The 18639-nt window shown below is 41.9% G+C and overlaps 1 protein-coding gene across 2 annotated transcripts in view; it reads right to left on the bottom strand.

Annotated features, from left to right (window-relative positions):
* Positions 1-470: 470 nt before the first annotated feature.
* The window catches only part of ETV5 (ETS variant transcription factor 5), a 58789-nt gene continuing 40620 nt past the window's right edge, over positions 471-18639 (bottom strand). For both annotated transcript variants that reach the window (XM_076003297.1, XM_012789672.3), the window contains exons 9-13: positions 18196-18255; positions 11575-11643; positions 10886-11055; positions 6370-6471; positions 471-2987 (exon numbers count right to left, since the gene is read on the bottom strand). In XM_076003297.1, the coding sequence (XP_075859412.1) occupies positions 2766-2987; positions 6370-6471; positions 10886-11055; positions 11575-11643; positions 18196-18255 (623 nt within the window). In that variant the 3' untranslated portion in view covers positions 471-2765. The remainder of the gene's footprint in view (positions 2988-6369; positions 6472-10885; positions 11056-11574; positions 11644-18195; positions 18256-18639) is intronic.

The following is an 18639-nucleotide window of genomic DNA, read 5'->3' as shown; positions in this document are numbered from 1 at the left end:
GGGGAAAAATTAGTAAATGAATGGTCTGTTCTTGTTCTTACTGGGTTTCAAAGTATCCATCTAAGGGGCTGAGCTAGAATAATTCTGGGACTAGAAAGTCCTAGCCGGAGTTAGTAATCTTTTCACACAACCTGAAGCCCAAACATGAGCTATGCTTTAAAAACAGTTACTAAGAGTTGGTGACTAGGTGGGCTCAAGGGGAGGAGGGATCTCAGGTCACTACTGGCTGGGAAGAAGGTCTCTCTACCTCCCACCACTCTGGACACAATTTTTAGTTTAAGAGCAGCGGTGTACTTCTATTTTTAGGTAAGAGGTTCCTAAACTACTCTCAACCCCAGGGTCCACTGGTAAGGCTAAATCTAAATTGTTGAGAGGGAGGGGTGGCTGGGGGTGGAGAGGAAGCCAGGTGGCTTCCTCTTGCCTTACAATTAGACCATGTGGGCAAGAAAGAGGCGGTTTCAGGCACTTGGTAAACGAAAAGCAAACTTCTTTATTGTACACAGTACAGAATATAACGCAGCTTGGCAGGATGCAAACGGCCCTGCGCAGGGGAAAGTATATCAAATAACTGGCAGGTTAAAGCCTTTCTGCACTGTAGACTTTCCACACTCTGGAAAAGAAGCAAACAAACAAACGAAACCCCAAAACCCCCGAGAAAAACAAACCATTCGGGAGGTGCATGAGTCCAATGGGAATGCAACGGTGATGCCGCCGTCCTATGTCCCGTGACAGCACAGGCCACGAAGTTACAGCAGGGAAGGGGTAGCTCAGGCTACAGAGGATTATTTTCATACTTGCTAAGATAGCATAAATCCATAAAAAAAAAAAATCCCAAACCAGGATAAGTAAAGAAAGGAAAAACAAATCTATACAGCATTTACAACAAATAAATCTCTAGCCAGCTGGGGGTAAAATATGCATCTATGTATAGACTATGTGTAGGTTAGAAAGCTATAAATATGGTTTAGGAGTCCTTTGATTAGAGTAGAATGCTAATTAAGGCCCAAGCTATAGGTTCACCATCTTTATGGGCTAATTAGCTTCCAACAGAGGAGAATCTTATGTTTCCATAGCTGTAAAGTGCACCCCTTATTCCTGTGAACCTTTTCACAAACGTGCTGTTGGTCAAAGGGGGACAGTTTGAGACTATGGAGCGCCCCATTAATAGAAAAGCCATTCAAAGCATGTGTCTTACATTCACGGAGTCATCCCTGCCTCCCTTCACATATGCGGAACAGCACAGTCATTCCTGGTGTGGTAAGCATCGCGGGGAGCGTAGATTTGTGCCAACAGAGCAGGCAGCAAGGTACTGCCACTTTCCAGTGGCCTTTCCTCTACTTTGAGCTCAACTTTCACACAGCTTTAGCTTGGTTGTTTAAAACTTTCCCAATATAATACAACAATCAGAATAAACTTAAGGAAAAAGTGGCAGGAAACTAGAATGCTAGCACTGTTTTACCTGTCAGTGTCACACATAAGTCTCAAACCCTACTGAATCATAGGCAGGGTTTAAAGTCCAAGATTTAAAGTAAAGGAAAACAAAACAAACTGATGCAATGGAAATTGTCATCAGTCATGCCCAGGGAAGAATCCCCAGGGTTCTCATCAGGTGACCAGGTTTCCAATGGACATGACATGTGTTATGTACATATGCTTTCCAGAGAGGGCATGTTAGTGAACATGGGGAACTATACACAGAGAATCTAAGGGTGTGTCCAGGCTACCCTGCACACTTCAAAAATTTACAACTCAGGTGCAAATGTTCCATCGGTTTGTCTGGTGCAGAAAGCACTAAGCAGGCAACAAAGCGGGCTTTTACACGGCTAAGGGGAAGCCCCCAGCAAAGCCCCTCTCAAGCTGCAGTGTCTTTGAAAGTCGGCACGGCCCTGGCTAAAGGACGCAGTGCACAGTTACCAAAAGGTTTGTTTTTTTTTTTTGCTTTAAATACCAAAACTACAAAAATCAGTTTATAAACTGTTTTTCCAAAACAACCACCAAAACAAAACAATCCCCCGAATCAAGGCAAAACAAAATACTGTCAAGTGTTAATCGCCCTTCTCCTAAAATGAAAGCCATCCACACTCAGCCATGTGATTAGGAAGAGAAAGGGTACTTGCTCTACTTGGTGATCACATGGCCGGAAGGTTCCCAAGGATAGCAATGGTTTATGATTTGAGAACCATGGAGTGGGTAACAGCTGTTCTGACTGCCCCCCTTTCCTCTAGAGCAAGGGGAGACATTTCAGATAGAGCTGGAAGAGCTCTCCAAATTTCTAGATATATTTTTAACCCTTAATGGTTTGAGCCTCCCCAGCTTAGCCTACCTACTTTTCTATGGGTTTGTGACTTCTTTTTCAATAAATTGTGCAAATCAGAGCCCTTCTGTGTAAAGGCATTTAGTAGTCCGGGATCAATGCAGATTGTCACACACTCTGTCCCATTCTGTGGGTACTAACCTGAACAAGGTATTGCTTTGCATATACTGTCCAAGGTAAGGAGGCTCCATTTTGATCTCTTCCCAGAAACCTCATCAGAGTCAGAGTCGAGGCACCAGCCTTTTGGGGGTTTTCTGCCCCTCCCTGTTCCCACTCCCCAGCCAATGTGTCTGTCTTTAAGGGTGCCAATCCAGAGACGGCTTAGGTTCTCCAGATAATACTCGAAGGGCAAGCGTTAGGAACAGCCAAAAACACAAACAAAACCACTGCCCTCATTTGCCTGAATGGGAACTGCTAGCTCTAGGGTTTGGCCACTCAGCCACTCAGAAACTTAGTAAGCGAAGCCTTCAGCATAGGGGAGGCTGCTGCAGCGATCCATGTCCAGGAGGTAAGCTGGGTTGTCCTCGAAGTGGGTCAGGGGCAGGGTGTCCTCCTCGCTGAGGTGGCACTCGGACTCTGCCTTCAGGAACGGACGCTGATTGTCCGGGAAAGCCATGGAGAAAAGGGCATCTGGGTCACAGACGAATTTGTAGACGTATCGCTCCCCAGCCACCTGGGAGAGAAAACACAGCTTACAGGGCTCAGCTGGAACAGGGCACCAGGCTCAAGGAGTCAAATGAGGCATTCCTTAGTTACCAAGCTCTCAGGGAGCCAGGGACCAGAGAAGGCTTGTTGGTAGCTGATTATCCGAATCGCTCAGGTTTATTCTGAGAAATCCTGGGCACCTATTACCTGCCAAGTGTTTTATTGACACCACAGCTTAGCAGCTGAAAGAGATATCTGAATTTCAAATTCATACTAGATAGGCTTGGTGTTCCAAGAGTACGGTGTAAGGATTGAGATGTACAATGCAGAAGCCAGACTACGTTTTCAGTTGCCTCCAAAGTTTACAGTCTTCCCAGCAGGGCATTGTTATTTTGAAGGGTTAGAGATTTGATTAGAGAGCCTGTGTGGAAATTTTAAGTATGTTCCAATGCCAAAGAGCATTGTTTTTTGGCTTACCTGCAGTTTTAAACCATTCACTGCATGGTGCAGCTACACTGAAGGAACTGACGACTACCTTTACATGGACTTTATGCATTATAATATTAAAACCCAAAAGTCCCGATTATCCAAGAGCCTCATGGTGTAGCTGGTGAGCCATCTAGGTCAATAGGATCACCCTGTCTCTGCTGGTTGTTTAGCAACAGTACAAGAGGGCACATAACACCAAAAATCAAACTTGACCATCGGCTTTTGTCAGGAAACACAGTGGGGCAAGGGAAAGGAGCTAAAATTGGTGATAAATATTTCAGACTAAAAACTTTGAATTGTTGAGTTTAATCCTGCCCTTCGACCATTCTGCTGTGACTCTAAAATCTCTTTTTAACTAAAGAAGTACAGCTTTGCTTCCAAATCTTGGGTTTAAGAAGTCTGCTGCTCTAGAGGCTGGTTGTATAGGTACAGTACAATTATCCCAACAGGTCTTAAGGTTTCTTTTACAGTGACACTTCTATGTTCAGTCACCAGGACCTGGGTGTCTGCACCAACATTCCCTGGAACTCTGACACTAGGAATCAGGGACTGTGTGTGTGAACTGCACTAGTGTCTTCATGAAAGCAAGTCTTAAGGGTGGCAGAGTTATATACAATCAGCCATCCCTATCTTGTTTTTTAAGCCACAGTTTGACCTTCGACCCCAACCCCAAAAGTTAGTTTGTATTAGAGAGTGAGGCAGGAGGGCATAGTGGAAATAATACTAGGTCAGAAGACAGGAGCAGTATGGCTTCCAGTCCTGGTGTAGTCACTAATGAGTCTTAACTTCTGTGAACTTCATTTTTCCCTTCAATAATTGAGGGTATGGGACTTCAGCTTTTCCAAGTTTCTCCAACACTGATACGCCATCATTCACCTTTTATTTAGTTCTCATTTATTCATGGGTCATATAATAAATAAAATAATAATCCCCTACATTGGATAGCACATTATTATTCCTGGAACATTTTCAAATATATTATGTTATAAAACTAGAACAAGGATTGTTATTAGAAATAGAGGCTTTGGGAGGTTAATTGACTTTATTCAAAGCATACGGCTAACAAAAGGAAGTGTTAGGATTTGGACCCACCCAAGCCTCATTCCTGGGCCTTCCTGTAACTCTTTGCATATTTTATTCCCAGAAATAAAGTTCTCTTCTACTTCCTTAGAAAACCTAGGAGCTAGTCACAGGGACAATTCATTTCCATTAGTTTAAGCCACTATGTCTTGGTTACACTCCATCATGTTGGATATGGAGTTGGGGATGGCAAAGGAATGATGGCTCTCTCTTGAACTTAGGACTCAACCCAATGACATTAACACTAAAAACAGGGAATAAGAGGGATTGGGAAAAATGGGGAGCACTGCTATTGGATATGGGGTTTCTTTTGGGGTGATAAAATGTTCTAAAATTGATTTTGGTGACAGTTGCACAATTCTGTGAATATACTAAAAACCACTGAATTGTATGCTTTAAAAAAAAGCTGGGAGGTAGGGTAGGGTGGCTACTCATCCTACACCATTTAAGTCTGTGCCAAGCACTGAAGTCAAACCTCAGTTCCTGCCCCAAAGGAGCCTACACTCTAGTGAGAGATACTGACAAGTAAAGGAGTAATAGATAGCACAGACATAAAAGCAGTAGGAGAGATAAGTACAGGTGCTATTAGAAGCAGAAAAGGGAACCACCTAACCCAATCTGAAGTGAAAAGATGACTATTGAGGCAGAAAACAAGCAGAAGCCAGCCAGGTAATAAAAGTATTGGGAATGTTTTAGTTCTTAAGTAGGATGGTAATTTTATCTGTTTTCCCATTATATAGTAAGCCTGATAACTTACATGAATGTGACATGTATTCTTTGGTAAACAAATACTACATTAATTAAGAGAAAAGGTGGCTGTGCTACTGAGCATCAAGTATGAGTGAGGAAATGTGAGTTAGGGGTAACCAGACTGGGAACAACCTTAGAATCTGTACGAAGCACTGGAAAGTCTACATTTTATTCAGAGGATCATAAAAAGCTGTTGAATATTTTTTTCAAGGTTGTGAAGGGAACATGGGGTCACATTACCACCTGCCTATGAGAAAGATGAATTTAGCTTCTTTATAGACAAGTTCTCAGCAGTTATGCCCATATGTTCTGCCAAGTTCATCTTGTTGGCTGCTACCATGTCGACTGCCTAAATGTGTAAATGCTAGGATCTAGGGAACTGTACAGTATAAAATTGGGTGGCAAAGAAAGACCAACAAAAAGATTTGCCATTCTCACCTTCTACTTATCCACAGGATGTTAAGATTGTGATCCCTCACTACCTATATCCCAATAAGGATTTTGTACTGGCTTCCTCAAAATATACTCAAAATACCTCAAAATATACATTCTCTCTTCTGCAAAGAACAACCTGCTACCAGGTAACTCTGCTACCATTTTACAAATCTTGGGTTTTTAACTTGAGTTCCAGTTTCTCTAGGTTATGAAAGAGAAATAAAATGTTCTTATTCCTCTAACTAACACCATTGAGCACGTCAAACCAAAAGACTGGAGGTCTAGGTGTTTTAACAACTAGCGACTTCAACCAAGCTCTTGAGGGAGTAGAGACATACAACTTGGTTCCCTCATGTGCTCCTTTATGGATACAACAGTTGGCCTAAGTTTCTGGACATTTACATAATTGGAGGCAGTTTTAGTAAAGCAGAGGAACCTAATTTTCCTATTCTGTGTTCCACATACAACTTCTGGTTTCTACATACCCAAAAAAGGTACTTAGTTCTATCTCATTTGATTCATACCATGTTTGTTTTTTCAAGCTTTTTTTCCTACCATTTTCTTCCCAGTTGTTATAAATGGTCTTACTACAGAAGCCCCGGACACTGCCTTTAAAAGCAGTTAGGATGGTTTCATTGTCTCCTACAACTGCTTACCTTCTGCATGATGCCCTTTTCGTAGTAATAGCGCAGAGAACGGCTCAGCTTGTCGTAGTTCATGGCTGGCCGGTTCTTCTGGATGCCCCAACGCCGGGCAACCTGAACAGACAGGAAAACAAAGAGCAATGGAAACACATTCCTTAGGCCTAGTGGTTCTTTCCCAATCCCAGGACAGCCAGTTCTGTAACCCAGCTGCTTTGGTTAATGATCCATTTCTCTGACCCGGAAGACAGAGCATTTAATTCCCTCAAGACCAAACATTCAACAAAGGTGATGATTCAGTCACAACTGCTACAAGGTGAGACCTAAGGTGGAAGAATCCTAGCACTTTAAGACTGCAGAGGACTTGGCTGACGTCCCAGAGGATGCAGGCTCTCTACTGTTTCTTCACGTATGAATTATTGACCAATACCCATCGACCATTAACATGTTGCCATTAAGTGCTATGGTTTCTGTAGCAGTCAATAAGGAATAATTAGAATGGTCATTCCTGAAACATTAGAAACACACTAGTGAGTTGTTAATGGGCCAGCAGAGCAAAAGTTCAATTCTAATAAGATTGGAGAGGGGCTGGGAGATGTTTGCTTATTGCAGTTCATGGACAAGGGGGAATCAGATCATTTCAGCCTGCTGCCATCCAATCCTCTGCTCCCAGCAGACCTGCAGAATGGACATTAAAGCATGTAGCACCATTATCCACTTAATGAAAAATTAACAGGGCTTTCCAAACAGTTCTGAAGTGCATTATGTCCAGCTCAGTCCACCTGAGGTGCAGTGATGGGGAGATGTAATTGGAGCTTTGGGCAAAGAAGCCTCATAGCAGGAAAACTTCCTAGTAGAGTTTCCCAATTATCAGGGTGGCCAAGCAATTTCTGCTCTCAAGTACCTCCAATTCCAAAATCTAACTTATGAGGGTGAGTGTCAAGGTAGGAGAAGAATAACTCTAGAAATGTTGAGATTTCTCAGAGGTTTTTAAATGTATGCAAACCAAGGGGCCATGTTTTAAACATTTTAGATCATTCGTGGAAACTTAAAAAAAAAACAAACTACATTCCTTTGATTTTCTGAAAACTAAATGTTAAACATGGACCACGAAGTAGGGAGAAAACACCATTACACATAAAGTCTTTCCTTAAAATATCTGGGCAGAAAGAAGAGCAACATCTAAATTTAGGATTTTAAAATGACCTTTAATAAGTTCTAGGAATGATCTGATAAGGAAGAATGCATCTGTCTTAATTACATTAGAATAATTCAATAGCCGTAATTCTACTCTGCCTTGCAAGAAACCCTGTGAAATTTAAATTTCCATTTGATTGCTTCATGCCCCTATGGCATACCCGAGGTCCTGGTCTCCTCTTCTCCACATTGCACCTACTCAACTCTATCTCTGAAACAGCCAAAAAGGCAAAATTAACCAAAACTTACAGCCTGGTTAGAGAAGAAAAACATTTTATACCAATGGAAAGAGTGGTAAGAAGGAAAACCTGCAAAACTAATATATGTCCTTCTAACCTGCTCAAAAGAAATGACATTTTATGAAACTAATCTTTAACTGCTGTCTGGTTCAAGTGACACAGGGAAATTTTAAAAGAAGCTCAGCCTCATCATTTTCCTATGTTCAGTGGTGGAAAACAATCCTTGGATATTTTTCAACTTCAGCGGTGACCTCTCTGCTGTCACTTGCATATGCAATTGCCTACTGGAGAGGGGTTTGATATATGCATAGATTTCAAAGCAGCTCTGGTAGCCATAGTTACTGACTCATCCTCTCCGGCCAGAGCCCTGATTCCGCAGCCCTCACCACGGCTGCTCTACAGTAATGCGTGATGCGGCTCAGCTCCAGAGCAGCTGGGAATTAAGGCTGCCCCTCTTCTGGGGTTGGGGGAGCAGGCAATAGCTTGTTAGCAGTTCGTTCTTTCTTTCATCTTGCCCATTAGTTACTTTGGTAACACACATCTTGAGGACTGAGGCTGAAGGAGTTAACGAATCCACCTATCTCCTCCACCCCTCTAAAGAGAGAGCAGCCACGGCACAGGGAGTGGCTCTTTCTAGCAGCCCATCCCTTAAAACCTCCAGGCATCAGTTATCTGCCACATGTTCAACAAACAACCCTACCCCCAAAATATTCATTAATGCAGATTCACAGTTAAAATGGCTCCAGATTAAAGCCGAGTCAGACATAATTGAGAGGGTGCTAAGCTGGATGACTATCAAAAGACATTTGATTAGGGGGCCTGCCAAAGCACAGTTCTAAAACCACAATTTCCATGCACAGTGTAATGGGTATTATGGATAATTACCCAGAGTGCACTACTCAGCCACACAGCTGCCTACAATTACGTCCCCAACAGCTTCCTCCTCCACTTCACCCTTCAAGCTCCCCCATGACGACTTCTTCCAGCTTTTTCCAGGAGTCGGTATCTTCCTGACATTAATAAGAACAGGGTCCTCATAGTTATATGAGGAGTAGAGGGGAGAAGGCTCAACAAATGCTGCCTGCCCTGAGGCTGAAGTGCACAGGGGGGACCCAGTTGGTCCTGGGGTAAGAGAATGGAACACTTGGAGCTTGAGGAATGGAGGGGACTTCGAGCTGGGGTGGAAAGAAGCCCTTCCTGAAGAAATGGAGCTGCCCAATCAACTGAGGGAGACTCAAGGCTGCCTGCCACAGGTCTCTCACATGACCTGGCTGCTTGGCATTTATGAGCATTCTGGATTAATATTAGTTTCTTTATTAAGTAAGAAAGCAGGGGCCCTCTGCCATCTGTTCTTCATTTTCTTTACCACTGGTAGGAGTGCAGAAGATTCAATAACAGCTTTGCAAAGGGTCATAACCAGGTTTACCTGCAGCTGGACAGCCTGTGCTTAGGCCCGAGGCAGTGACAATAAAGTAATAAAAGCTCCTGTTTGTGAAATGTGATAAATCAATGAGGCCTGCCCACATGACAGACCTACTTTCAAAGAGCCTCGGTGCATCTAGACGACATGCTTTCCTCACATGTCACATAATCCAGGCCACGATATGAGGAAAGCAGTGAGGAAAAGAATGGGCCTATGAGCGTGCATAGCTCTCCAGGGGCTGGAAGCCGAAAACGTGGCTCCATTCTACATCACTTGGCCAAAAAGAAAGCCATCAGAAAACACAGCAGCACTAAACTCTGGCTTTGAAGGTAGACTGAGCCTAAGAGAAGCTGTGTTCAGTCTAGATGTTGGCAAATTTCCATTTCTGTGGATGAAGACAAGACAGGGAAAACTTATGCATATCTTTTATTATTGCTTTTAATGAAGCCTGCCTTATTCTCCTACCAATCAGGATCTTCATAAGTTTCCAATCCATACATTTTCCTCCTTTTCCCATTTTAACTGTCGGACCATTTCCTTCTTCCAAACCAAGTGCCAGGTTATTACCTCCTACTGTTAACCCCCATGCCAACGTATTCCCTTCGTGTGCTAAAGCAAGCCCTGCAGTTAACTGAACAACATCTTAACTACAGTTGTTGCTCAAATGCCTTCCAACAGTGTTATTCCCATTTTAATTATACCCAACCCAAACAGATACCTTTTGCTCTGCTGGTTTAATACATACGCCTAAGTACCCGCTACCAAAAGAATCATATGTCAGTTTTTGGGGGCAGTTATTTGTTGTCCATTTATAATCCCTCCAGATTCTAAATCAAACAAATTAAAAATCAGCCCCTTTACCATTATTTGAAACCTTAAAATCTGTACCCACATAATATGCTTAAATTAAAAAAAAATCATCCCCTTTAGAATCTACTGAGAGCCTGATTTAATTTACTTTGTTAAGTGATATTCAGGAAAGGGAGTCTATGGTGTGTCTTCTCCACTGAAGAAACGATACTGGTTCTGTCCATAGGCCTTTCTGTCAATAAGTCTGGGCAAAAAAACAGTAACAATGTTTTTTTCCTACTAACAAAATAATGGAGGTTTGTATCATCTCTAAAATACATTATTGTGATGCCACATAACACACTTTAAACAAAAAAAAAATCCAAGCTCCTAAGATTGATCCATCTCTGATAATTTTATTTCCCCAGGTTAGTGCCATTTGAAATACACAGTGGGGCAGCTGCATCCTGTAATATATCACCAAAATGTCATACAATGTGTTCATGTAGCCCAGACACAGGCTATTGACACGCAAGGGCTGAGAACAAAACGAGTCTGTATCATTGAGACAACACTTGAAAAAGACTTTCCAATAGGGAGACCATATCCTGTTTGCATATAAGTTCTCATGGCCTCACTCCCCAGATTTTTAGGAGTGTTAAAAACACTTTTTATGTATGCTACAGTGGAGAACTCTGCCTATCCATGGATTGTAAACTGTTCTATTAATAGGAAGGGCACTGCCAAGCCCACTGGCCAGGCCAGAATGTGAATGAGAAGAAACAGCAGACTTAACACAATAAAAAGCCTCAGTGGAAATCTAAATAACCATCAACATAAACGACAAATCAAAAATGCTCTGAGTCCAGCATCCAGTGCTTACCTCCTCTGGTTCTATCAGCTTGAACTCCATGCCTCGGCCTGTCCAGGCGATAAAGTGGGCATTGGCAGGGTCGTCAAGAAGGGTGACCAGGAACTGCCACAGCTGAAGTGAACCTCGCCTCTGGTAAGGGGGGCCCTCCCGATACATGGTGGGCTCCTGTTTGACTTTGCCTGTTTGGAATAAAGACACGTACGCAATACTTTTTTTATTTTATTTTATTTTTTGAGACGCAGTCTCACTCTGCTGCCCAGGCTAGAGTGCCGTGGCATCAGCCTAGCTCACAGCAACCTCAAACTCCTGGGCTTAAGCAATCCTCCTGTCTCAGCCTCCCAAGTAGCTGGGACTACAGGCATGCACCACTATGCCCGGTTATTTTTTCTAAATATATTTTTAGTTGGCCAATTAATTTCTTTCTATTTTTAGTAGAGACAGGGTCTTGCTCTTGATCAGGCTAGTCTTGAACTCCTGACCTTGAGTGATCCTCCCACCTCGGCCTCCCAGAGTGCTAGGATTACAGGTGTGAGCCACCACACCCGTCTCCCGTGTGTAATACTTTAGTCCTCAATTTCTCAGTTAATTTGGTCAAAAGGAGTTGTTAATGCTGATTTAATCATTTGGTGTGGTAAGACTGACTGAGGTGTTCTGGCATCTCCAACCCTCTACCAACAGACCCGGGATGGGCTACTTACCTTCTAGTCTCTCAGGCACAACACAAGTGTCATCGAAGTACAACCGGGGATCTTTTTCATATGAAAAACCTGAAAGAGAATTTAAAAAGAGACTACATTGCTTAACCAATTCTATCTGTATTGTACTAAATCTGTGGATTTAAGGACTAAAATGGGATTCTATCATATCAGGTCCTGAGCCCTACTGCTGTCTGAATTTTCAGGGACTTCACAAGGACTTAGGGGTCTGATGTGATCACCCAAGCCTCAGTCGGAGCAGCATCAATCCCAGCTATTCCCGCTAAGACTGGGAGGAAGCGCTGAGTCACCAGTGCGCTCCTTCACATCTTGCTCGTGAGGTCTGCATGGATCAGTGTTGCTGTGACTAAGCCTTTACATCTGAAAAGACATCTTGTCTATTTTGGTTGCCTGGCTGGACTTGGTTGATCTGCACACAGCCCTGCCATTTCCCTTTTCGCTAATACTAATTTCAACCTTTCCTACAAAGTTGTCCAGGCCACCCACATACCTCGTTCAATTATAAAAGAGCTTGGAGGGTAAAGAATGTTGACAAAATGAACAAAAGCTGGGCCTGTAGAGGATTTTGAAGAGAAGTGAAAAGCCAGTTATTATCAGACACAGTGGATAGACTTTGAAGAGACTTTCTAGCAATAAAACTTACTCATTATATGGAGGACAAAACAGAGGCCAAGAAAGGGGAACCGACTGGCCCAATGACACATGCCAAGGAAATGATAGGACGGTAAAACAAAGAGCTGAAGGGGTTGAGGAGAAGGATGGCTTCAGTGCTGGCCACCATGTCCCCAGGCACCCTGACAAGATCAGCGGTTCAAATCAGAGCCAGTTAACAGACGGTGTCAATGGGAATCACATCCTGCAGTGTAGCCTGTGTCCCAGGTGTAAGGACTCCGGTGTCCTTCACCAGCACGCTTCTAGGGAGAAGCCCCAGGAGCTCCTGTCTGATCAGTGACCACTATGGCTCCCTGTGCTCTGTTCTCAGGCTGCCTCACCTGGCTGTTCCGTACAGGTGTACGTGAGCAGGATATGCAGTAGGGGCAGGCGGTGGAAAGCGCTCTGCAGTGAAGGGCTTTCAGCAGAGTTGGAGAGGGATTCACTGTGACTTGAAAAATCCATGAGTAAAGGCGCCAAGACATAATCTTGCTATTCTCTGTTCCTTTAGTCAGCCCAGATCAAGTAGCTTCTTGGCAGGACCAGCACCATTTTTAAGAGGTCTGGGACCGGAGAAACACTGCCCAACTGAGACTGTTTTGAGGTTTGTATTATTCATTTTTGTTTTCTTAGTCATAAGCATGATTTCTCTGTTGCTTAACTACATCAAAGGAAGTTATATTTTATTGGCATTTATTTATTATTTAATCCACTAAATATTTATGCCAGACAGGGGTAGATAGCAAGGATAAGAATATAGACTCAGTCCTTGTTCTCATGGAGCTTATATCCCAAGTGGGGGAGACAGACATAAAGGAGAAAAAGACACAAAAAATACATGGTGTACGGTGGAAGTTAAGAAAGGCAGGCCCTGGAGCTAGACTAATGGATTCTAATTAGCTGTGTGATCTTAGATAAATTAATCTCTCTGTGCTCCAATGTCTTCATTGAAAGACTGGGGAAGATAATTCCTTATAGGGTTGTTATGAGAATTTAATCAGTTTATACATATTCTGTTTCATTGATCTATTTCTCTATACCAGAGTGCTAAGAATAGCTCCTGGTACATAAGTATATAATAAATGATAGTTAAAGCTTTATCTTATATCCATCAAGGATTCTTAATTTGTTGAGGATAAGGACCATATCCTGGCTCTCCTAGTGTCCTCACTGTACCTTACACATACTAAGTACTAAATAAATATCCGAACAAATGAGAGATTCTATAGTCCATAAAAAAAGATTTTAAGAATATAATGCTAACTTTTAAGTCAGGGTTTCAATGACTCCTGATAAATTTATTTTCCAATTTGGTAGCAGGAAACCTTTTTACTTCTATGACAAATTATACTTTATATTATATACATACTATATAATATAGTATGTATACTATATATTTTATATTATAAATAAGACTTTCATAATCCATTATGCTTCATGCTGTTTACCTTGGTTACCACGAAGCTATATATATTTCCCAACCTTTCATATGTATTTTGACATTCCAGTAAAGTTTTAATGGTCTTATTATAAAATCATTATAAGTGAACTATTTTAAAGTTTACACACCTGTCAAACTTGCCATGTTATTTTTAGAGCTTTTCTTCCTCTAAGGTAAGGATAGTATATCCACAGTACAGGGGGGAAAAACCAGTAAATCTAGATTAAATTCTTGGTTTGGTTTTCAAAACTAATCAGATGAAAGCCTGCCTATAAGAAGTATCATTTTAGTGTATTTTGTGGTTTCTTGTCATTGCCTCATATAGTTCTCTAAAACATCTGGTACATGCTATTGGTTTAAGTGAAGTTTAAGTCAGTTAAATCTGCACCAACAGTTGTGGCCACAACCATCTAATCACTCAAATAAAGGTGGCAGGAAGGAAGAACCTGTTTAAGGGGCCAAGTGGAAATGAAAGATTCAAAACATTAGTCAAGGATTCCAGGTGAACACTTAAGGCAGGATGGCTATCTTAGCAATCACAGATGCCAATCAGAAACACTTGTTTCTCTAACTGTTTCACAGGCATCTGTGGTCAAGCCTGTAAAAGGACTGAAGAACCATGTCAGGGTAATTTGGAACAATTAAAAATCCTGGTCTCTTTGAAACTAACTTGTTCGATGTGTGTGGAGTCTGGGAAAGGAATGAGAAAGAGTGGAGGGAAACACACACACAAACTCACCAGATAGTCTGTGTGTAGTGTGTAGTAAGCAACCCAATGCCTTACTAAAAATATTTCCTTTAAGAGCATGCTCTTTCCTAAATGTTGTAATTATGTAAAATGTTTTCCTCCCTCTCTTCCCCCACTCCCTCCTAGTTTGCCTGCTGCAGACATCAACTGCTGCTGTAGAAACATTTAGGAACCTGGAAGAGAGCCCCACACAGCTGTGCCCATCACAGCCAGTGGTCCAGTAGACAGCCCCTCCCTTCCAGCGCTGGACACTCACTCAGAATCTCACAAGGTGCCCAGGGAAACTACATCTAAGCAAGTCACTCGGAAGCAGCTACCACATACCTTTCTTGTGAACTAATCACTTCTAAAAACCAGCCAATGCTTCATGGCTATCAGCTCTTTTGACCTTCGTCTATAATGCTAGAGACCACTGGGTGTCAACCTTGCATGAACACTGGAATCACCCAGGAAGCTTTAAAAATGACTAATGCCTGGGTTGCACCCCCAAATTTCTGATTTAATTGCTCTGGATGAAGCCTGGAAATCAAAAGTTTCAAAAGCTCCCCAGGTGATTCTAATGTATGGCCAAAGTGGAGAATCACTGCTCTCTAATTCTCAAACTTGAAGGTGTATCAGAATCTCCTGCAGGGCTTGTTAAAACAGATTGCTGGGTCCCACCCCTGGGGTTTCTGATTGAGTAGGTCTGGGGTGGGTCCTGAGACTGTGCGTTTCTATCAAGTCCCAGGTGAAGCTGATGCCACAGGTTTGAGGAACCACACTAATCTAGATATTTATGGAGAGATGTATTTGACAGACAGCAAGGCATACTTCTGGTGAACCTGTTCTAAGAAAAAAAATCTTCCCTATTTCAATGTTCAGAAGGGAAGTTCTGAACCTACCATCTCAAGTTATGCCTTTGCCCAGAAGGATAACTTTAAGCTCTGAGCCTACCTCTCAAGGCTTTTCATGCCCCACAAACTCCATCTTAGTACCCAACAGGGCTCCTTTCTGTTAAAAGAGCCCATTGATTTGCTATTGTCATCCATTCATGCAGGAGCTATTCAACAAATACTTCTAGCGGCTTTGAAAGCTCAATTATTCTCCTCAACAAAAGGCTCCTTCTTCCTTTTGATTCACATCTAATTACTTCTTTAAAGAAATCCTAAATTTTAAAAATCTGTGACAATGCACTTAAAACAAACAACAAAACACAGGCCCTCACAAAAACTGAGAGCAGATGCCTTAAAAAATGTCATACCCTTTTTACCCAGAAATTTTGGGAATTTAGCTTTGAGAATTAATCAAGGGAATGTGAAAAGATTTAGCTAGATGAATGTTCATTTGTGAATATTCTGGAAATGCCTAAGTTTTCAGCAACAGGTGATCAGCTAAATGCATACCCATGCAATGAGTACTGTGAAGCCATTTAAGGGGAAATCATAGATGAATGCTGCTACAGAGATAATATTGGCTATAGAGTGCGGAAAGAGATGAAGATAAGGGGCTCTGGAGTACACAAAGCTTGGCTCAATTCTGGCTCTACCCTCATAGCCATGTGTCTTGGGCAAAACTTGTAATTGCTGGGTCTCAGTTTCTTCATTGTATTATTAGGCCCATAGAAATAGCTATCCTATAGGACTGCTATAAGGAATAAACAACTTAGAGTAGTGCATGTAAAGAACTTAGAACAGTGTTTGAAACATAGTAAGTGTTCAATATGAATTAGTGACTATTGTTAAAAGAAAACAAAGACCATAAAACAATGAGCTCTGTATGATCTGTATAATTTTTTTTTTTTTTTAGACAAGGTCTCACTCTGTCGTCTGGGCTAGAAAGCAATGGTGTCATCACAGCTTACTGCAATCTCCAACTCCTGGGCTCAAGTGAGTCTCCCACCTCAGCCTCCCAAGTAGCTGGGACTACAGCCACATACCAAGACACCTGGCTAGTTTTTCTATTTTTAGTAGAGACAGAGTCTCGCTTTTGCTCAGGCTGGTCTTGAACTCCTAAACTCAAGTGATCCTCCTGCCTCAGCTTCTCAGAGTGTTAGGATTACAGGCATGAGCTACCATGCTTGGCCAATTTTTTTTTTTTTTAAGGCAAGCACAAGGTGAAGTTTATTAAGTAAGATACATTTGGCCACAGAACAGGCCCCCCATTCATAACAGGAAAGCTTGTACAATTCTATATTTATGTATGCGCAGAAAAGACTGGAAGACTATATAGCAAGTTAATGATTATCCTTGGACAGTGAGATTTAATTTTTATCTTTTCACCTGTCTGTATTTTCTAAATTTTGTCTAACCAATATTTATTGCTTGTGCTAAGAATAAACTACAAAAGTTTATATTTTAAACAAAACTAGCTCAAAAGCAAGCTCCTCTAGGAAACTGAGATTCTAGCTCCATTGTGACCACTTCTTTGAAGTCATATGCTGTATAACACTTATGCATCTTATTTGTTCCAAATTACTTTCACTCTAATTAGTAGGTCAGTGCTAAGGAAGGCAAAATCACAGGCTCAACCCTGCCCACTTTCCTGCTCCTAATTATAGTGAGATTATCTCAGAGATTTATTGAATTAGTTGGTCCCAAAGGGATTGAGCACAGCACTGGGACAGACAGCACACCCTTGACATAAAACCATCACCTTCACATACAAATAAATGTCAGGACATGTGATAATCCAGGATTGTGGGTAAATTGCTTTATATCTGTTCTCATGTTTCTCCTTTGAGGTATTTTTGTTTATCCAATTAGAAAACATTTCTTTGTGTCCTTCTATAATGCATTTTGTATATACCTCAATAGAGTCTCACCAACTGCTCCATCCCCATCCCCCATACTCCCACCTCCCTGCCAACCCTCTCAAGGCTAGTGAAGAACACCTTAAATTTCCCTCCCATGTTAAAAGTGGCAACCAGTTATTATATAATAAAAATTACAATGAAGAATTACCCACCCTAGCACCCAAACTAAGTAAAACCTAGAAACACATTTTAAAACTCCTAAGACATCCTAGGACCCATATAAAAGCACCCTCACTGATATAATTGCTAAATTATAGTTTAGGCCGATGGTGTTATATAACTATATAACCTCCATTATCTGAAAATGAAGAAACCAGGTGGGTTCATTTTTTTCATCATATTGTCCTATAAACTCTTTTTTTTTTTATTTCCCACTCCTCCCTCCCCCCATAAACTTTTTTTTTTTTTTTTTTTGAGACAGAGTCTCGCTTTGTTGCCCAGGCTAGAGTGAGTGCCATGGCATCAGCCTAGCTCACAGCAACCTAAAACTCCTGGGCTCAAGCAATCCTGCTGCCTCAGCCTCCAGAGTAGCTGGGACTACAGGCATGTGCCACCATGCCCAGTTAATTTTTTTCTATATATATTAGTTGGCCAATTAATTTCTTTCTATTTACAGTAGAGACGGGGTCTCGCTCTTGCTCAGGCTGGTTTCGAACTCCTGACCCCGAGCAATCCTCCCACCTTGGCCTCCCAGAGTCCTAAGATTACAGGCATGAGCCACCATACCCGGCCCCCCCATAAACTCTTAAAAGTTAGGGTTATCGCTATTGAAAATGACAGCAGCCCTCACAGTGCTTAGGAGCATGCCTTAAAGCCTATGTGCAAAATAACTGAAAATTATTATCAATTAGCTCTCATATTCATGAGCTAAGGAAGGTTTAATCTATGATTTCAAATCTTAGCCTAGAAACTGAGCAGTTTTAAGCTTGACCATTACTTAAAAAACAACAACAAAAAAAGCAAGCTCTTTACCTTCATGGCTGCTGGAGAAATAGCCCCCTCTCATGTAGGATGACTGGCAGTTAGGCACTTCTAAAAGGGAAACACAGGGGGACACACTCCCGTCAATAGTTTCTGCAGTGGAAGCAGAAGATCAATCAACGGCAACTCTGTAAAAGCCCCTAAACCTTCTCCTGCTCCGAGGTTATGTCTTTTTGGCCTTGATCAGGGAAAGAGCTACCATCTCAATAAGCAATATGGGAAACACTATAACCCACCATCTGAAAGGAAGACACTCTTAATCAAGAGTTATGGGAGGGAAAGAAATGAGGCCTCACTCTCATAATTCACTCATTTTAGAAATTAGTTAATACCAAATCTGATGAATGAGCTAATGGTAGGAAAAAAAAAGGCTTTCAAAAGGCCAAGCTTGGCCTCCTGCCTATACCGACTCCTGGGTTTTAAGGTGGAGAGGAG

Source organism: Microcebus murinus, chromosome 1 (genome assembly GCF_040939455.1).
Source record: "Microcebus murinus isolate Inina chromosome 1, M.murinus_Inina_mat1.0, whole genome shotgun sequence".
Classification (NCBI taxonomy): domain Eukaryota; kingdom Metazoa; phylum Chordata; class Mammalia; order Primates; family Cheirogaleidae; genus Microcebus; species Microcebus murinus.
The sequence above is the reverse complement of the archived record's forward strand: the minus strand, read 5'-3'. Positions and strand labels throughout refer to the sequence as shown.